Source organism: Panulirus ornatus, chromosome 11 (assembly GCF_036320965.1).
Source record: "Panulirus ornatus isolate Po-2019 chromosome 11, ASM3632096v1, whole genome shotgun sequence".
Taxonomy (NCBI): domain Eukaryota; kingdom Metazoa; phylum Arthropoda; class Malacostraca; order Decapoda; family Palinuridae; genus Panulirus; species Panulirus ornatus.
This window is the reverse complement of record NC_092234.1, coordinates 54314697-54337235: the sequence shown is the minus strand read 5'-3', so window position 1 is coordinate 54337235 and position 22539 is coordinate 54314697. Positions and strand designations below refer to the sequence as shown.

The following is a 22539-nucleotide window of genomic DNA, read 5'->3' as shown; positions in this document are numbered from 1 at the left end:
ATATTCCCAGTACCATTACTTGCAATTTTTAGAATTTTTTAGAGGGTACAGGTACACCACCAAATTTCTGGCAACTGATGGTTTGGCACCTCCTTTAGTCCGGACAAAATTACATGAGGGAACTTGAAATTATTGCGGCCGCCAGACTAGTTTACTGGGCAGCCACAGATAGTGTTGTGTGTTGGGCGCACTTATTTACATTCTTTACATTGCACTTGCTGGTGGTGATACCGCAATTCTGTGAGATTCTTAGCTTATTTTGCTTAAATTTAACCCTAGCTATGGCTTCTAAGACATATGAGAGTGTCAGTTTTGGTGTCAAACGTAAACAGCAGTTCATATCGATCCAAGTTAAAGTAGAACTGTTGAAAAAATGGACCGCGGTGTTTCGGTGCATAAGCTGTGTGACATCTACAGTATCGGTTCATCAACTGTATATGATATAAAAAAGCAAAGGCAGAAAATACTGGAATTCTATGCAGACAGCGATTCCAAGAAGCAAATGATTAGAAAAACTATGAAAGATGGTAAGAGTACTGAGCATGACCAAGTGATGATGGAATGGTTTTGACAGTGTCGGAGTGATGGAGTGGACTTGTCAGGTAGCTTGATAATGGACCAGGCTAAGTTGTTCCATAAAGAACTTAAATTACAACATGAGCGTGACTTTGGTGAAGGATGGCTTCAAAGATTCAAGAAGCGTCATGGAATTTCCATGAATAAAGTGTGTGGAGAAAAGTGGTCTGCTAACCACGAAGGAGCCGCAGAGTATGTGGATGAATTTGCGAAACTTGTAGCTGATGAGCATCTCAGTCCTCAGACGAAACTGCATTATTCTGGCAATGCACACCACAGAAAACACTAACAACAGAAGATGCAGAAGACCCCATAGGATTGAAACAATCTAAGGACAGACCATCTTAAAGTGCTCAAACATTTAATATATATTTAATTTAAATTTCTAGCAGTCCAGGGTGTACTTTAGACACATGGGAGATATGTAATTAGTGGGTTATAGGTGTATTGATGAATTATTATTACGTGACCACAGTTGGTCCAGCTAAATGGGTAATCTGGCAAGGCTTTGGAAACAAGAGTGCTGGAAAATCAGTGGTTTACCTGTACTAGACTTCTTTGAAAACCTCAGTATAAGGACTATTTTTTCATGCTGAATACAAATCTGGGGTTTAGATATTGTTTGGGGTCATTAGGGCTTGTAATTAATGATTATGTGTGGTCCTTATGGACTTCTTCACAAGATCGTGATTTTTGTAATGAATTGAATAACATGCACCCCACTATGAAATTTGAGATTGAATAGGAGAAAGAAGGCAAACCTCATGTGTCTTGATGTGTTGATAACTAGAGAATCTGATTTTATGTCCTTTGAGAGCTACAGGAAGCCTACCAGCTCTGAGCTATTTTCAATATTTCTCATATATTTATTGCATCATCTTCGATTGCCGTTTCCTGCGTCAGCAAGGTAGCGCCAGGAAAGAGACGAAGAATGGCCCATCCACCCACATACACACATATATAGATGCCTACATAAACGCCCATACACACACATAGACACGCATATACATATCAGATTGGGATGTCTAAATGTGTGTGGATGTAACCAAGATGAGAAAAAAGGAGAGATAGGTAGTATGTTTGAGGAAAGGAACCTGGATGTTTTGGCTCTGAGTGAAACAAAGCTCAAGGGTAAAGGGGAAGAGTGGTTTGGAAATGTTTTGGGAGTAAAGTCAGGGGTTGGTGAGAGGACAAGAGCAAAGGAGCGAGTAGCACTACTCCTGAAACAGTTCTGGGAGTATGTGATAGAGTGTAAGAAAGTAAACTCTGTATTGATATGGGTAAAACTGAAAGTCGATGGAGAAAGATTTTTGATTATTGGTGCCTATGCACCTGGTCATGAGAAGAAAGATCATGAGAGGGAAGTGTTTTGGGAGCAGCAGAGTGAGTGTGTTAGCAGTTTTGATGCACAAGACTGGGTCATAGTGATGGGTGATTTGAATGCAAAGGTGAGTAATGTGGCAGTTGAGGGAATAATTGATGTACATGGGATGTTCAGTGTTGTAAATGGAAATGGTGAAGAGCTTGTAGATTTGTGTGCTGAAAAAGGACTGGTGATTGGGAATACCTGGTTTAAAAGGAGAGATATACATAAGTATGCATATGTAAGTAGAGAGATGGTCAGAGAGCGTTATTGGATTGTGTGTTAATTGATAGGTGCGTGAAAGAGAGACTTTTGGATGCAACTGGAGAGATGTCTGATCATTATCTTGTGGAGGCGAAGGTGAAGATTTTTGTAGAGGTTTTCAGAAAAGGAGAGAAAATGTTGGGGTGAAGAGAGTGGTGAGAGTAAGTGAACTTGGGAAGGAGACTTGTGTGAGGAAGTACCTGGAGAGACTGAGTGCAGAATGGAAAAAGGTGAGAGCAAAGGACGTAAGGGGAGTGGGGGAGGAATGGGATGTATTTAGGGAAGCAGTGATGGCTTGTGCAAAAGATGCTTGTGGCATGAGAGGCATGGGAGGTGGGCAGATTAGAAAGGGTAGTGAGTGGTGGAATGAAGAAGTAAGATTATTAGTGAAAGAGAAGAGAGAGGCATTTGGATGATTTTTGCTGGGAAATAGTGCAAATGAGTGGGAGATGTATAAAAGAAAGAGGCAAGAGGTCATGAGAAAGGTGCAAGAGTTGAAAAAGAGGGCAAATAAGAGGAGAGTTGGGTTGAGAGAGTATCATTATATTTTAGGGAGAATAAAAAGATGTTTTGGAAGGAGGTGAATAAAGTGCGTAAGACAAGAGAATTAATGGGAACATCGGTGAAGGGGGCTAATGGGGAGGTAATAACAAGTAGTGGTGATGTGAGAAGGAGGTGGAGTGAGTATTTTGAAGGTTTGTTGAATGTGTTAGATGATAGAGTGGCAGACATAGGGTGCTTTGGGTGAGGTGGTGTGAGAAGTGAGAGGGTCAGGGAGAATGGTTTGGTAAACAGAGAAGGGGTAGTGAAAGCCATGCAGAAGATGAAAGCCAGCAAGGGGGAAGGTTTGGATGGTATTGCAGTGGACTTCATTATAAAAGGGGGTGACTATGTTGTTGACTGGTTGGTAAGGATATTCATGTATGTATGGCTCATGGTGAAGTCCCTGAGGATTGGCAGAATGCATGCATAGTGCGATTGTACAAAGGCAAAGGGGATAAAAGTGAGTGCTCAGATTACAGAGGTATAAGTTTGTTGAGGATTCCTGGCAAATTTTATGGGAGGGTATTGATTGAGAGGGTGAAGGCATGTACAGAACATCAGATTGGGGAAGAGCAGTGTGGTTTCAGAAGTGGTAGACGATGTGTGGATCAGGTGTTTGCTTTAAAGAATGTATGTGAGAAATACTTAGAAAAACAAATGGATTTGTATGTAGCATTTATGGATCTAGAGAAGGCATATGATAAGAGTTGTTAGAGATGCTCTGTGGAAAGTATTAAGAGTATATGGTGTGGGATGCAAGTTGATTGAAACAGTGAAAAGTTTTTATCGAGGATGTAAGGCATGTTTACCTGTGGGAAGAGAGGAAAGTGATTGGTTCCCAGTGAATGTCAGTTTGCAGCAGGGGTGCGTGATGTCTCCATGGTTGTTTAACTTGTTTATGGATGGGGTTGTTAGGGAGATGAATGCAAGAGTTTTGGATAGAGGGACTAGTATGCAGTCTTTTGTGGATGAGAGGGCTTGGGAAGTGAGTCAGTTGTAGTTCGCTGATGATACAGCGCTGGTGGCTGATTCAGGTGAGAAACTGCAGAAGCTGGTGACTGAGTTTGGTAAAGTGTGAGAAAGAAGAAAGCTGAGAGTAAATGTGAATAAGAGCAAGGTTATTAGGTACAGTAGGATTGAGGGACAAGCCAATTGGGATGTAAGTTTGAATGGAGAAAAACTGGAGGAAGTGAAGTGTTTTAGATATCTGGAAGTGGATTTGGCAGTGGATGGAACCATTGAAGTGGAAGTGAGTCACTGGGTGAGGAAGGGGGCGAAGGTTCTGGAGCGTTGAAGAATGTGTGGAAGGCGAAACTTTATCTTGGAAAGCAAAAATGGGTATGTTTGAAGGAATAGTGGTTCCAACAATGTTATATGGTTGTGAGGCGTAGGCTTTGGATAGGGTTGTGTGGAGGAGGGTGGATGTGTTGGAAACGAGATGTTTGAGGACAATATGTGGTGTGAGGTGGTTTGATCGAGTAAGTAATGAAAGGGTAAGAGAGGTTTGTGGTAAAAAAGGAGTGTGGTTGAGAGAGCAGAAGAGGGTGCATTGAAATGGTAGGAGACCAAATTGGAGGTGGAAGGATGGAGTGAAAAAGATTTTGAACGATCGGGGCCTGAACATGCATGGGGGTGAAAGACGTGCAAGCAATAGAGTGAATTGGAACGATGTAGTATACTGGGGTCGACGTGCTGTCCGTGGATTGTACCAGGGTATGTGAAGCGTCTGGGGTAAACCATTCGTCTGGGGTAAACCAATGAAAGTTTTGTGGGTCCTGTATGTGGAAAGGGAGCTGTGGTTTCAGTGCTTTATACATGACAGCTAGAGACTGAGTGTGAATGAATGTGGCCTTTGTTGTCCTTTCCTGGCACTACCGTGCATGCATGCAGGGGGGTGGGTATCATTTCATGTGTGGCGGGGTGGCGACGGGAATGAATAAAGGCAGCAAGTATGAATTATGTACATTGTATATATGTATATGTCTATGTATGTATATATATATGTATACGTTGAAATGTATAGGTATGTATATGTGCGTGTGTGGACGGGTATGTATATACATGTGTATGTGGGTGGGTTGGGCCATTCTTTCGTCTGCTTCCTTACGCTACCTCGCTAACGCAGGAGACAGCGACAAAGTATCATGATATAGTAATCAGCATATACACGTATACATACATATACACATATACATACACAGACATATACATTTATATATACATATGTACATATTCATACTTGCTTGCGTTTATCCATTCTTGTTGCTACCCTGTCCCTCAAGAAACAGCATCGCTACCTCTTGCTTCAGTGAGGTAGCACTAGGAAAACAGACGAAAAAAAGGCCACATTCGTTCACACTCAGTCTCTAGCTGTCATGTGTAATGCACTGAAACCACAGCTCCCTGTCCACATCCAGGCCCCACAGACCTTTTCATGGTTTACCACAGATGTTTCACATGCCCTGGTTCAGTCCATTGACAGCATGTTGATCCCGGTATACCACATCGTTCCAATTCACTCTCTTCCTTGCACATCTCTCACTCTCCTGCTTGTTCAGGCCCCAATCACTAAAAATCTTTATCACTCCATCCTTCCACCTCCAATTTTGTCTTTCACTTTTTGTTCTGTCCACCTCTGACACATATATCCTCTTTGTCAATCTTTCCTCACTGATTCTCTCCATATGTCCAAACCATTTCAGCACACTCTCTTCTGCTCTCCCAACTACACTCCTTTTATTTCCACTCATCTCTCTTACCATTTGATTACTTACTCTTTCAAACCACCTCACACCACATATTGTCCTCAAACATTTCATTTCCAACACATCCACCCATCTCCGTGGAACTCTATCCATAGTCCATGTCTTGCAACCATATAATATTGTTGGAACTACTTTTCCTTCAAACATACTCATTTTTGCTCTCAAGGTAACGTTCTATCCTTCCACACAATCTTCATTGCTCCCAAAACTTTCACCTCCTCCCCCAACTGTGACTCTCTTCCACTTCCATGGTTCTTTTTGCTGCTACATCCACTCCCAAATATCTGAAATACTTCACTTCCTGCAATTTTTTTCCATTCAAAATTACATCCCAGTTAACTTGTCCTTCAACCTTACTGAACCTAATAACCTTGTTCTTATTCACATTTACTCTCAACTTTCTCCTTTCACACACTTTTCCAAACTCAGACACTCGAATCAGCCACCAGAGCTGTATCATCGGCGAATGACAACTGACTCACTTCCCAGGCCCTCACATCCCCAACAGACTGCATACTCACCTCTCTCCAAAACTCCTGCATTTACCTCCCTAACCACCCCATCCATAAACAAACAACCATGGGGGCATCACACACCCCTTCCGGATACCGACCTTCACTGGGAACCAATCACTCTCCTCTCTTCCTACTCTTACATATGCTTTACATCCTTGGTTAAAACACCGTATACTCTTACGAACTTTCACAAAGCATCTCAGTCAGCCCTATCATATGCATTCTCCAGATCTATAAATGCTACATACAAATCCATCTGTTTTTCTAAGTATATCTCACACACATTATTCAAAGCAAACACCTGATCCACGCTTCCTCTACCACTTCTGAACCAACACTGCTGTACCCTAATCTGATGCTCTGTACATGCCTTCACCCTCTCAATCAGTACCCTTCCATATAATTTTCCAGGAATAGTCAACAAACTTATGCCTCTGTAGTTTGAACACTCACCTTTATCCTCTTTGCCTTTGTACATTGGCACTATGCATGCATTCTGCTAATCCTCAGGCTTTTCCCAAGATCCATACATACATTGAATATTCATACCAACCAATCAACAACACAGTCACCCCCTTTCTTAATAAATTACGCTGCAATAGCATCCAAACCCACTGCCTTGCCGGATTTCATCTTCCAGAAAGCTTTCACTACCTCTTCTCTCTTAACCAAACCATTCTCTCTGACCCTCTTGCTTCTCACACTGCCCTGACCAAAGTTTCCAAGATCTGCCACTCTTTCATCAGACACATTCAACAAACCTTCAAAATACGCACTCCATCTCCTTCTCACTTCATCACTACCTGTTATTACTTGCCCCCTTCACCAATGTATCTATCTGTTCTCTTGTTTTACACACATTATTTATCTCCTGCCAAAACGTCTTTTTATCCTCCCTAAAGTTTAATAATACTCTCTCACCCCTGCTCTCATTTGCCCTCATTTTCAACCCTTACGCCTTCCTCTTGACTTCCTGCTGCTTTTTTTTATACATTTCCCCAGTCATTTGCACTCCATCCTTGTATCATCCTAATGCCTCTCTTTTCTCTTTCTCAATCGTTTTTACTTCTTCATCCCACCTTTTCTAATCTGCCCACCTCCCATCTTTCTCATGCCACATGCATCTTTTGCACATGCCATCACTGCTTCCCTAAATACATCCCATTCCTCACCCACTCGCCTCATATCATTGATAGGCATGTAAAAGAGAGACTTTTAGATGTTAATGTACTGAGAGGAGCAACTGGAGGGACGTCTGATCACTATCTTGTGGAGGCGAACGTGAAGATTTATAGAGGTTTTCAAAAAAAGGAGAGAATGTTGACAAGAAAGTAAAGAGAGTAAGTGAGCTTGGAAAGGAGACTTGTGTGAGGAAGTACCATGAGAGATTGAGTGTAGAATGGCAAAAGTTGAGAGCAAATGACTTAAGGGGAGTGGATGAGGAATTGGATGTATTTAGGGTAGCAGTGATAGCTTGCACAAAAGATGCATGAGGCATGAGAATGGTTGGAGGTGGGCAGATTAGAAAGGGTAGTAAGTGGTGAGATGAAGAAGTAAAGTTGTCAGTGAAAGAGAAAAGAGAGGCATTTGCACGATACATGCAAGGAAGGAATGCAAATGACTGGGAGGTGTATAAACAAAAGTGGCAGGAGGTCAAGAGAAAGGTGCAAAGGTTGAAAAGGAGGACAAATGAGAGTTGGAGTGAGAGGGTATCGTTTAACTTTAGGGAGAATATAAATATGTTTTGGAAGGAGGTAGATAGGGTGCGAAAGACAAGAGAACAAATGGGAACATTGGTGAAAGGGGACAAGTGGGGAAGTAATAACAGTTAGTGATGGAGTGAGTATTTTGAAGGTTTGTTGAATATCTTTGATGATAGAGTGGCAGATATAGGGTGTTTTGGTTGGGGTGGTGTGCGAATTGAGAGGGTCAGGGTAATGGATTGGTTAAGAGAGAAGAGGTAGTGAAAGCTTTGCGGAAGATGAAATCCGGCAAAGCGGCAGGTTTAGATTGTATTGCAGTTGAATTTATTAAGAAAGGCGGTGACTGTGTTATTGATTGGTTGGTAAGGATATTCAGTGTCTGTATGAATCATGGTGAAGTGCCTGAGGATTGGCTGAATGTATGCTTAGTGCCATTGTACAAAGGCAAAAGGGATGAAGGTGAGTGTTCAAACTACAGAGGCATAAGTTTGTTGAGTATTCCAAGGAAATTATGCAGTAGGATATTAATTGAGAGGTTGAAGGGAAGAGCAGTGTCGTTTCAGAAGTGGTAGAGGATGTGTGGATCAGATGTTTGCTTTGAAAAAGGTGTGTGAGAGATACTTAGAAAAACAGATGGATATGTATTTAGCATTTATGGATCTCTAGAAGGCATATGATAGAGTTGATAGAGATGCTTTATGGAAGTTCTTAAGAGTATATGGTGTGGGTGGTAAGCTGCTAGAAGGAGTGAAAAGTTTTTACCACAGATGTAAGGCATGTGTACAAATAGGAAGAGAGGAAAGTGATTGATTCAGAGTGAAAGTCAGTCTGGAGCAGGGGTGTGTAATGTCTCCATGGTTGTTTAATTTGTTTATGGATAGGGTGGTAAATGCAAGAGTTTTGGAGAGAGGGCTGAGTATGCAGTCTGTTGGGGATGAGAGGGCCTGGGAAGTGAGTAAGTTGTTCGCCAGTGATACAGCTCTGGTGGCTGATTCGAGTGAGAAACTGCAGAAGTTGGTGACTGAGTTTAGGAAATTGTGTGAAAGGAGAAAGTTGAGAGTAAATGTGAATAAGAGCAAGGTTATTAGGTTTTGTAGAATTGAGGGACAAGTTAATTGGATGTAAGTTTGAATGGAGAAAAATTGGAGAAAGTGAAGTGATTTAGAAATCTGGGAGTGGACTTAGCAGCGAATGGAACCATGGAAGCAGAGGTGAGTCACAAGGTGGAGGAATAGTGAAGGTTCTGGGAGCAATGAAGAAAGTGTGGAAGGGGAGAATGTTATCTTGAGAGCAAAAATGGGTAGTTTAAAGGAATAGTAGTTCTAACAATGTTATATGGTTGCGAGACATGGACTATAGATAGGTTTGTATGGAGGATGGTGGATATGTTGGAAATAAAATGTGGGAGGACAATATGTGGTGTGAGGTGGTTTGCTCAAGTAAGTAATGAAAGGGTAAGAGAAATGTGTGGAAGTAAAAAGAATGTGGTTTAGAGAGCAGAAGAGGGTGTGTTGAAATTGGTTTGAACATATGGAGAGAATGAGTGAGGAAAGATTGACAAAGGGGATATATGTGTCAGAGGTGGACGGAACAAGAAGTGGGAGACCAAATTGGAGATGGAAGGATGGAGTGAAAAAGATTTTTAGCAATCGAGGCCTGAACATGCAGGAGGTTGAGAGACATGCAAGAAGTAGAGTGAATTGGAACAATGTGGTATATCAGGAGTTGATGTGCTATCAATGGACTGAACCAGGGCATGTGAAACATCTGGGGTGAACCATGGAAAAGTCTGTGGGGAGCTGTGGTTTCGGTGCATTGTACATGGCAGCTAGAGACTGAGTGTGAACAAATGTGGCTTTTTTCTATGCTTTCCTGGTGCTACCTCACTGAAGCAGGGGGTAGTGATGCTGTTTCCTATGGGGCGAGGTAGTGACGGGAATATAACACTAATGGGTTGGCCTTGAGTAGGTCCTCAGCTGACCGTGCCGTCTCAGCTAACAGAAAAGAAAAAAGAAAGAATCCTAAACTTTTACATGCATTTTTTTGTATATTTCTGGAAGGCAGTAGATTTGCTTGAAAACCTCATTATAAGGAAGATTTTTCGTTCTACATGAGAATCTAGGTTAAAATATTGTTTGGGGTAATTAAGTTCAGCAATGATATATTACACTTTAAGATGTCATTATTTGTTTCATATTTATCAGGTATCTGACAGCTTAGGGAAGTGTTTTGAGATTTTTCTAAGATTATTTTAAGAACATTAACATTTCATTATGGTATATTACATTTTTAAAAGAAAAAACTTTTGGACCAAGACACACCCAGCAATTTTTGATATTTTTATGAGGGTGCTAGATTTGCTCGAGAACCTCAGTATAAGGACTATATTTCATGCTGAATACAAATCTGGGGTTGAAATATTGTTTGGGATCAATACGTTATGGCCTGTGATTAATTATTAGATTTTTTAAAGATTGTGTCATTGCTCATTTCATATTTACTAGGTATGTGCTGGCTAGGGGAAGCATTATAAGATATTTTCCATGATTATTTCAGGTGTAGAAGTGTTTCAATATGTTTTACTATAATTTTAAAAGAAAAAGTTTTTGTGCTAAAAAAGATACTTTGAAGTGTTTCTTGCAACTTTTGGTGTTTTTTAGAGGGTACGTTATTTGCGTGAAAATCTCAGTATAAGAACTATTTTTTGTGCTGAATATAAATCTGGGATTGATTTTTTTTTCTTTTTTGAGGGTTCATTTATGCCTGTAATTGATTATTACATTTTAAGATCATGTCATTATTTGTTTCATATTTGTCAGGTATCTGTCCATCGTTATTTCAAGTACGAAACCATTGTATTATGTTTTATTACCGATTTAAATGAAAAAGTCTTTTGTACTAAAAGAAATACTGTGAACTTTTACTTGCAATTTTTTTTTTCTGGAAGGCAATAGATTTGCTTGAAATCTTCAGTTTAAGGACAACTTTCCATTCTGAATACGAATATGGGGTCAAAATATTGTTTAGGCTCATTAAGAAGATTGTCACTGTTCATTTTGTATTTATCAGGTATCTATTGGCTAGGGGAAGCATTATGAAATCAATTCTAAGAAGATTGTCATTATTCGTTTTGTATTTATCAGGTATCTGTCGGCTAGGGGAAATATTATGAAATAAATTCAAAGATTATTTCAAGTACAGTAACATTTCATTATATTAGAATTTTAAAAGAAAAAATGTTTTGGTTAAAAAGCACTCTTGAAGTGTTACCTGCAATTTTTTATATTTTTTTGAGGATGCTAGATTTTTTTGAGAACTTCAGTTTAAGGACTGTTATGTTTTAACATTGTGTAAGGTATGTATACTTGCAAAACAATCCTGCAAAATATACATTATTTTAGGCAAGGAGATATTCTGGGTTGTCTTTATTTTTGCTAAGTATAGCACCATTCGCAGTGTGCACCTTAACCTTGATTATCATAATGTTTTCTTACATTGCGTATTTATCATGCGTAGGATAAGTTTACTTGTAAAGTAAAGATCGTTGATGGCCACATGATTATCTGGGTTTATGTTACCTCGTGCGTTCAGCATTTGTTACAGCAGTCATTGTTTAATGTTCACTAAATCTACACCTCCTTAGTAACCAGATGGTACAAACCCCATTTGGTATTGTTATGAATATATGTATTTTCATAAATTTTGGTGACTTTCTTAAAATTGGATTTTATCAAGCTTATCGATATGGTTTATAACACCTCGATTTTCCATCAACACCACCTCATGCACCATACTGAACACAGCCATTGTCTCCGAAATACTACTCATCCCTCTGCAGTTAACGTACCTTCCATCACCATCACATTTCCCTTTACAGTTGCAACTATTACTGTTTCTTCAATCACCATCACTAATACCCTCACCACTGTTACCTTTGTCAGCCTTACTGCAACCCTACTCATGCTATGATCTATACCTCCTTCACTTTCACCAACAGTCATCCTCATTGATGTTGCATCATCCACCTCTATCACGAGCATTTTTACCACCATAATTGCATTAACCACCTCTGTCACTGTTACTACACTATCATTGTCTGCAGCAGTCCACCATCATCATCTTGAGGATAACCATAAAAACCACACACCTTTCACTTTCATCTCCAACAACTGTGAGTACACACAACCATTATCACCAGAAGAAATAGACAGTGGAGGAGCTGTGTGGGAAGTCTTTTAGACTTATGTGATAGAATGATTGATTGAGCATTGAAACTTCTTCCAACTCAACAGCTGTATGGTAAAATGAGCTTCCTTTTATACCAAAGAAGTTGATGATGTGGATTTTGTATTTTTGTACTGCTAGAAGGCATTAAACACAATCCCACAAAAGAGGTCATCGAGGGAACTGAATATCTATGCAGCCATTAAGGGGAATTTCCTTTGGTGTATTGCAAATCATCTTAGCATAGAGGAACTGAAGATGCATGTTAGAAGTGCATACCACAGGGCTCAGATTTACGGGTTCTCTTGTTGTTCATCAAGGTTAATGGCTTACAAGAGGGAGTAGATTTGTACTTGACTACTTTTTAAGATGATTCTAATGTCATGATAAGTAATGACATTAAGGAATGACTAAAATTGCATTGAATACAAAAGAATTTTGATAAGTTTCAGAATTGGTCAGATATGTTGAAGTTGCTAAGCAAAGGATAAGTACTGAAGAGATAACACAGTAAGAGGAGGCTTAGATATGGCTATAATTGATATTAAGGCAAAATATCAAAGTTGTATTTAAGTGCATAGATGAATTAATGTTTCAGACTATTCATGACTTACATTGTAATCAGAATCTGCATCTTAGGTTTGGTCACTACACTTAACCCTTTTAGCTTGCAACTAATTATATTCAACCTCACCCCCCCCCTCCCCCGTATGAAAAAATGGCTTTTTTTTTTTTTTTTTTTTTTTTTTTTTTTTTTTTTTAAATGTACACAGAAAATATATATATATTTTTTAAGATTAAACTTCTCACTTTTTCCTCTGTTTACAAGTTAAATAAAGTTCAGTTTCATACCTGATTTATTGTGATAGGAAGTAGTAAAATCATCAAAACCACAGTTTTTTTATTTTGAATTATGAATAAATCATTTGTAATTTATAAGAAAATAAATCAATTACCAGATTGACTACTCCTAAATAAGGATAATGTGGATGTGAAAGACTCTTTGGGTTAAGATGGGCTCCACAGACTCTGTATGTCCTTAGAAGCTCCTCTAGGGAGCTTCATTGACACAGCTTTTGTGTGGGTTGCTATTTGTGGCCAGCGTACAGAGTGCACTATATAACTTGGTGGCTGGAAATTACATGTGTAGGTTGACAATCACAGAACCCTGCTTCATGATAATAGTTTGATATCCATAACACCAAAGGGGTTAAAGAAATATGAAAATCATACAGAGAAGCTTTGGAGGAAGGCAATAAACATAGTACTTGAAATGAGTGAGTAAAGGCTATGAATTACCCCTGCATGGAAGATAGAAGAATATGAGATTTGACTGCCACCTTCAGGATTCTTAGTAAGATTGGCAGTGTCATCAGTGAACACTTCTTTTAAAGGTGTAATGAAAGAGCAAAAGAGGTCGTAGTTATGCAAGATACTGATTAGAAAAGATGTAAAGAACTACTTCCATAGTATTTCAGTAAAGGATGATTGGAATATAGGTAAGTGATAACAATATGAATGCAGACAGTATACTAAAGTTTAAAAGTTGTTTGATAGTGATGTAAGCTTAAGAGTCAGGGTCCCACCCTCCTTATATTGTACTATACCAACAAATGAGACACACATTAACCCCAAAACCCTGCATCACCACTAACACCACAACCACAGTCACCAAAACAGTATATCATCAGAAACCACAGTCAACAGTGTCACCATTTTCTCTTCTGTCAAGTGTCTGTCTTTAGTGCTTTTATTATCTCCATCATCGCATCCAGTATCTCAGCCATTTCCAGCATTATTACAGTATCCAGTAACGTGACCATCATCAGGGCTGCAGTGATCTCAAGCCCCTTTCTTAGGAATAGCTTCATTTAGTTAATGTGAAAATATGTCTTTGGCAGCAATTAATTTGTGTGGTTTGTTTAGAATAGGGTTAAAATGGTCATGCCATTTGTTGACTTTAGTATAAGATATCAGAGCAAAATTGATTTTAAAACAGAGCTAGTAAAGCCTTGTTTACTATTTACAGGGTATATTTGTAATATTCTCTTGTTCAAAAATGCAGAAATTACCCCATTCTTTGTCAACATTAGTCACATAATGATAAGTTTATATGGAAAAAGAAATACAACTTTTAATGCATGACCATCTTCATTAATTGATCTTATGAGAACCTTTCCAAGTGCTAGCAATGCAGAACTTTTTTGCATATTGATATGCATCTGAATCTTGGACGATGTTTTAGCTCCACTGTAAATCGTGTATTTCAGTAAGGTGAGAAAAGGGGAATAGCAGATAAATGTTTTCATCTAAATGAATTCCACTGAATAAACAATAGAATCATGTTTCATTAGTAAAAAAGTTGTAGGCAGTATTAGAATTAGAGTTCAGTTCAGCTAGACTATCACCCATTGAGGAGAAAGGGCATAAATGTAGATGCCCAAACTCCACTCATGGATCTCAAATACAAACGTCATTGCACTGCTGTCTGAAGATGGCCCAAAACTGTGTACTCTTGCATGAGTTAACAAGCTTTGCTAAAACTCAGGTTCTCTCTCTCATAGTGGCATGTCTCTGTTTTAGAAAAGCCTGATAATGCACACAAGTGTCCACAAACTTTAGACCATCTGTAGATTATAGAGTGATATCAGGCTAATGGCACTTCCCTATTGTATGCTTAAGGAGATAGATATACCTTAAGATTTTTTTAGTTTTTTCTTTTTTATCCTTTTAGGGATGACAGTTGTAGTTAAGATGAACTTTTACCTTCCCAGGCCTGTAAAATCCTGATTGATAAACCATGTTAAATCAGCTTATTTATGTATGTGAAAAAGCCATGTGTTGGGCTTTTTAGAGGCAGGCAAAGGATGATTGCCATCATTTTATCAGAGCTTCCCATTAGGAATGCTTAATCGATATCATGCTGATCTGAGTAATAGCAAAGCTTTTCTATTTGAAATGGTATTTATATTTTCTGCTCCAACTTAAGGTGGCGAAAGATAGTAACTGAATAACAGTTACATTCTTTGTTTGAGGTCTGCCAATGTAGCCTGAGGGTCTAGTTTTGTTGTGATTTTGCATTCCATGGGTGACTGGTCTGGTTGGTCTGAATGCTCTGCCTTCCCCATGCTTATAAAGTTTCATTTTTCAGTCAGTTCTTCATAATATGGAGAAACACTAAATTTGTGTCACATTGTCTAGCATTTTTTTAAAAAAGGACTGGCTATTATTCAGGCTGTTCATCTGTCATTATCAAAATATTTTTAAGATGTTAAATCATCCTTAGAAATTCTGCCATCGTCATTTTAGTATTGCCATGGCAAGTGTCCTTTAAGTGATGTGAGATATATAAATATGATGGACATAAACCTTGATTCTGTTATGATTATTGTTTACATTACTGACATAATAGATACTATTGGGATTATTTTTCTCGTAGACTTCTCCAATTTTGAGTGCTTCTCTGATTGAAATGTGTTTCATGTTAAGCAAATGAAAGCATGAAAAAATTTAAATCACTGATGAAGTGAACACTCATCTTCAACTTCCAGGCATTTAAATTCCTTAGATTCTATATTTGCCGGTATTTATAATTTTAGGATGGGCACCACATAAGTATGTATACCGTACATATTTTTTGATCTTTAAGGTACCACTTAAGTTAATCATTGTCTTAATGAAGTTTTGATTGAATTTACAATAGCAGTAGGTGTTTTGGGAAAGAAATAACAAAAGGTTTTCTGATGACAAAACAATTAATGTAATTTGAATATCTTCTAGAAATTTGTTTCTATCTACACTCATATGTATGTCAGTTATGATACCTTAATGACAACTCAGAATTAAAAAGTCATCAGACTCAATTATGTTCTTAATGTCATTTCAATCCTTGATGGTGTTCAACCTTTGCTGGCCCTATTAAAACCTTTTGATGTATGTTATTAAACCCAGTTCTCATGATTCTCAGTGATGTTGGTGTCCTTGTGTGGATGAGTTATTAGTAGCACACCCTATCATTTATACATAGAAAGCACAGAAGCACCAGCATTTATAAGATTCAGCACTTTTGAATACTACTTTTGCTATATAATTTTCACATGATATTGCATGCTCAGACTCTCGTTTAATAATATATCAGTGAACATCACTGGCATTTATTCAATAACCAACAAACAGATCTCAGTTATGAGGTAAATAAATGCTATAATATTTCCATGACGGTAAAAATATATGTGCAAGATAATCTGTAGTCGATGTAGACAGTAAAGTGCTTGGATATTATAAGAAGTGAAACTAGCCTTTAGCAAGTATCATTATAGGCTGTGTAGAGAGCTAATGATGTTCGATATGTATCATTAAAAGAAATGAAGAGGGTATACTTCAAAGATCAAGTTGGAGAACTGTAGCAAATTTGGAAGAAATATATGCCTGTAAATCATAATTATTTATGAAATTATATATATATATATATATATATATATATATATATATATATATATATATATATATATATATATATATTGCAACTATCAAATAGGAGTTACTTTTTCATCATCAGAAGTAACAGTGTTACAAACCTTTGTTAACATGTAGCATGTAAATACATGGCAGTTCACGTAGGTCACTTGCTGACATTTACAGTCTTCTAAGAAACCAGTTATAAGTAGAAATCATAAGATACTAAGCATGAAACTGGAATGCTTGCGTACTAACAATCCAGGTTTGTCCTAACTTTCCAGACTTGCTTCAGTAGTCTTAGGTAGCTAGATAATACTAACCCAGATATACAATACTTCCAGCTACGCTACTTGCAAACGCTCAGTCAAATATCAGCAGAGAAGAACTCGACCATCATTTTCCCTCTTCCAATTGACTTAATCAACAATCTTGTTTCAAAGTAGGAAAGGTGGGTCGGAGATAAATAAGGATATTATTTGTAATATTTTTTATTTTTTTTGTTCAGATGCAGTTATTCAAAGCTTTGCAACCCCCTTAACAAGCATATTTGCAACCTTAGGCGAAGGTGAGGTGTGGCTATGTGACACTGTATAAAAAAGATCTTTAAAAAAAAAAAAAAAGAATTGATGTGAGTTGTCAGTGGAGCTTTTGGGTATGGGACCCAAATTACATTAATGTTGCAGAACTACACCAGATTTTTATACAGCAAAACCTAGATTGACTGTGGATGAATCTGAATGCAGTATTCTGATATGAAAAACATCATTTTGGGCATAATTTATGGCTTCTGTACTTAGAGGTTTTAAAGTGAAAATGCACATTACTGTACCAAAGATATTGAAGCATTATGAGTGACTTGTGTTTCTCATCATATTCATGATATTATAGTCTCATGATGATTAATTTAGAATTATTTTATTGTTTGTAGAAGTTATATTGAACAAAATATCACAGAAACAATGATATAAAGTTGTTTTAGATGTGATACTTGAACTTACATGTAATTGAAAATATGTTGCTATATAACTATCATAATTTCGAGAAATATTAAGTTTTGAAATCAGTATACTGTAGTTAAAACTTTAGTACTTCAAAATTCTTTTTCTGTACGCAGATATTTTATCATGGATAAACCTCATTACGTAAATCCAAGTTTTCCTTCCGATTAATAGGAAATTTTGCTGTATAATATACTTTGTTCAGTTCTGCAAAAAGCAGTTTTGCTTGACTAACATCACCAAGAATAAAGACGGAAAGTTTTTTTCATGAAATGAAAAAGATTCATTGTAAGAGTTTTAAAGATGACACTTCATGACTGCATACTTCTCAGGCTAATGAAATGTCATCTGCAAAAGACAACGAAGCCTTTATCTCATGTCAGGTGACACTAAAAGGTCACAGTCATTTCTTTTTGAATTGATACAGACACCTTATAAATGTGAATACATCCAAATTATAATGGGTTTTTTTTATCTGCTTACGCAGTGTAGAGCAGACTTAAATCTCATAAAAAGCTACTTTATACAACACATCAAAACCTATATCTCACTTTCACTGGCTTGCACACGGTTCAGGTCATTTTTTTTTTCTTTTTTATATGTATTTACATATATATAATTTGTCTCCATTTCTGCTATTTCTGCATGCTTTGTTGTTTTGTAATAGTTGTTCATATTCTCTGTTTTATATCATGTTTGTTTATGTATATATGTGTTTATGATATGTATGTGTTTCTGTGTACTGTATATGTTTGTGCATACATACAATCATATATATATATATATATATATATATATATATATATATATATATATATATATATATATAGGCATATATATATATGTATATATATAGGCATATATATATATATGTATGTATGTATATATGCCTATATTATACAACCCGAAGACCCTTTCTTTGGGGCTTCTACATCTTCAAGACTGGATTCCTTTCCACACTTTGACAATGATACAGCCTTCCTAAAGGTAGCTTCTCACTCATGGTGTAACCACTTGCAGGCAGAGTTTGGTAACTCCTGTATATTACAGTATTATTATATTAGTAGTAGTATTAGTATCATTATTATCATTGTTATTATTATTATTTATTCTTACAATCCCAAAAACCCTTGTATAGGGCTCATATAGCTTCAGGGCTGTACTCCTTGAAGCAAGGAATTAATGGGCTCCTTTGGAGTGAGAATTTTTCTTAACAAAACTCTACTCTTCTACCACTGACTATGATGATGCACCATTGCTGAAGGTGACTTTTCATGCATTGTATGACCTCTTGCAGGCAGGGTCTGGGAACACCCTCTCCATAACAAATCACTAGTCCCTAAATTGTAATACAAAGCTGACAAAGGCTTCACACTTTAACAGACTATACTTGCAAATCCCTTTCCAAATAAAACAAAACTATGAAAAAACATATATGTATATACAATTATAACCCATCAAGCATTAAACAGCTGCCCTCCCAGCCCAGTCTTATACACCACCCCATGAGAAACTACATTCTCCAGACAGATATGAGTTTCACTTTTCTGCATTCAGAACACCACCTATCACTTTCACAGTACAGACACCATTTCAGCATATCAAAAGATCCATCATGCCCAAGATGTGACTTCCACAATTAAGACACACATACATCACCACACTTTTAATCTTTGGTTCCATCCAGTAGTTGTGTCCAGTACAGAAGGGACTCTTTGTGTGAGGTGGTTTGATCGAGTAAGTAACAAAAGGGTAAGAGAGTCAGTCCACACACGCAAATATACATACCTACACAGCTTTCCATGGTTTACCCCAGACACTTCACATGCCCTGATTCAATCCACTTACAGCACGTCAACCCCGGTATACCACATCGATCCAATTCACTCTATTCCTTGCCCTCCTTTCACCCTCCTGCATGTAAAGGCCCCGATCACACAAAATCTTTTTCACTCCATCTTTCCACCTCCAATTTGGTCTCCCACTTCTCCTCGTTCCCTACACCTCCGACACATATATCCTCTTGGTCAATCTTTCCTCACTCATTCTCTCCATGTGCCCAAACCATTTCAAAACACCCTCTTCTGCTCTCTCAACCACGCTCTTTTTATTTCCACACATCTCTCTTACCCTTACGTTACTTACTCGATCACACCACCTCACACCACACATTGTCCTCAAACATCTCATTTCCAGCACATCCATCCTCCTGCACACAACTCTATCCATAGCCCACGCCTCGCAACCATACAACATTGTTGGAACCACTATTCCTTCAAACACACCCATTTTTGCTTTCCGAGATAATGTTCTCGACTTCCACACATTCTTCAAGGCTCCCAGAATTTTCGCCCCCTCCCCCAACCTATGATCCACTTCCGCTTCCATGGTTCCATCCGCTGCCAGATCCACTCCCAGATATCTAAAACACTTTACTTCCTCCAGTTTTTCTCCATTCAAACTTACCTCCCAATTGACTTGACCCTCAACCCTACTGTACCTAATAACCTTGCTCTTATTCACATTTACTCTTAACTTTCTTCTTTCACACACTTTACCAAACTCAATCACCAGCTTCTGCAGTTTCTCACATGAATCAGCCACCAGCGCTGTATCATTAGCGAACAACAACTGACTCACTTCCCAAGCTCTCTCATCCCCAACAGACTTCATACTTGCCCCTCTTTCCAAAACTCTTTTATTCACCTCCCTAACAACCCCATCCATAAACAAATTAAACAACCATGGAGACATCACACACCCCTTCCGCGAACCTACATTCACTGAGAACCAATCACTTTCCTCTCTTCCTACATGTACACATGCCTTACATCCTCGATAAAAACTTTTCACTGCTTCTAACAACTTGCCTCCCACACCATATATTCCTAATACCTTCCATAGAGCACCTCTATCAACTCTATCATATGCCTTCTCCAGATCCATAAATGCTACATATATATATATATATATATATATATATATATATATATATATATATATATATATATATATATATATATATATATACATATATTTTTTTTTTTTTTTTTTTTTTTTTTTTTTATACTTTGTCGCTGTCTCCCGCGTTTGCGAGGTAGCGCAAGGAAACAGACGAAAGAAATGGCCCAACCCCCCCCCCATACACATGTACATACACACGTCCACACACGCAAATATACATACCTACACAGCTTTCCATGGTTTACCCCAGACGCTTCACATGCCTTGATTCAATCCACTGACAGCACGTCAACCCCTGTATACCACATGGCTCCAATTCACTTTATTCCTTGCCCTCCTTTCACCCTCCTGCATGTTCAGGCCCCGATCACACAAAATCTTTTTCACTCCATCTTTCCACCTCCAATTTGGTCTCCCTCTTCTCCTCGTTCCCTCCACCTCCGACACATATATCCTCTTGGTCAATCTTTCCTCACTCATTCTCTCCATGTGCCCAAACCATTTCAAAACACCCTCTTCTGCTCTCTCAACCACGCTCTTTTTATTTCCACACATCTCTCTTACCCTTACGTTACTTACTCGATCAAACCACCTCACACCACACATTGTCCTCAAACATCTCATTTCCAGCACATCCATCCTCCTGCGCACATCTCTATCCATAGCCCACGCCTCGCAACCATACAACATTGTTGGAACCACTATTCCTTCAAACATACCCATTTTTGCTTTTCGAGATAATGTTCTCGACTTCCACACATTTTTCAAGGCTCCCAAAATTTTCGCCCCCTCCCCCACCCTATGATCCACTTCCGCTTCCATGGTTCCATCCGCTGACAGATCCACTCCCAGATATCTAAAACACTTCACTTCCTCCAGTTTTTCTCCATTCAAACTCACCTCCCAATTGACTTGACCCTCACCCCTACTGTACCTAATAACCTTGCTCTTATTCCCATTTACTCTTAACTTTCTTCTTCCACACACTTTACCAAACTCAGTCACCAGCTTCTGCAGTTTCTCACATGAATCAGCCACCAGTGCTGTATCATCAGCGAACAACAACTGACTCACTTCCCAAGCTCTCTCATCCCCAACAGACTTCATACTTGCCCCTCTTTCCAGGACTCTTGCATTTACCTCCCTAACAACCCCATCCATAAACAAATTAAACAACCATGGAGACATCACACACCCCTGCCGCAAACCTACATTCACTGAGAACCAATCACTTTCCTCTCTTCCTACACGTACACATGCCTTACATCCTCGATAAAAACTTTTCACTGCTTCTAACAACTTGCCTCCCACACCATATATTCTTAATACCTTCCACAGAGCATCTCTATCAACTCTATCATATGCCTTCTCCAGATCCATAAATGCTACATACAAATCCATTTGCTTTTCTAAGTATTTCTGACATACATTCTTCAAAGCAAACACCTGATATATATATATATATATATATGACGTGCTGTCGGTGGATTGAATCAGGGCATGTGAGGCGTCTGGGGTAAACCATGGAAAGCTGTGTAGGTATGTATATTTGCGTGTGTGGACGTATGTATATACATGTGTTTGGGGGGGTTGGGCCATTTCTTTTGTCTGTTTCCTTGCGCTACCTCGCAAACGCGGGAGACAGCGACAAAGTATAATAAATAAATATAAATATATATATATATATATATATATATATATATATATATATATATATATATATATATATATATATATATGTATATTATCCCTGGGGATAGGGGTGAAAGAATACTTCCCACGCATTCCTCGCGTGTCATAGAAAGCGACTAGAGGGGACGGGAGCGGGGGGCCAGAAATCCTCCCCTCCTTGTATTTTTTTTTTAACTTTCAAAATTGGGAAACAGAAGAAGGAGTCATGCGGGGAGTGCTCATCCTCCTCGAAGGCTCAGATTGGGGTGCCTAAATGTGTGTGGATGTAACCAAGATGTGAAAAAAGGAGAGATAGGTAGTATGTTTGAGGAAAGGAACCTGGATGTTTTGGCTCTGAGTGAAACGAAGCTCAAGGGTAAAGGGGAAGAGTGGTTTGGGAATGTCTTGGGAGTAAAGTCAGGGGTTAGTGAGAGGACAAGAGCAAGGGAAGGAGTAGCAGTACTCCTGAAACAGGAGTTGTGGAAGTATGTGATA

The 22539-nt window shown here is 38.4% G+C and overlaps 1 protein-coding gene across 11 annotated transcripts in view; it reads left to right on the top strand.

Moving 5' to 3' along the window:
• LOC139751551 (mechanosensory protein 2-like) overlaps positions 1–22539 on the top strand; it is a 1369287-nt gene that overhangs the window by 1303455 nt on the left and 43293 nt on the right. For 3 of the 11 annotated variants that reach the window (XM_071667089.1, XM_071667087.1, XM_071667092.1), the window contains exon 7: positions 16753–16859. The exons of the other annotated variants lie outside the window; for them this stretch is intronic. In XM_071667089.1, coding sequence (XP_071523190.1) covers positions 16753–16854 — 102 coding nt within the window. In that variant the 3' untranslated portion in view covers positions 16855–16859. The remainder of the gene's footprint in view (positions 1–16752; positions 16860–22539) is intronic. 11 annotated transcript variants of the gene reach the window in all.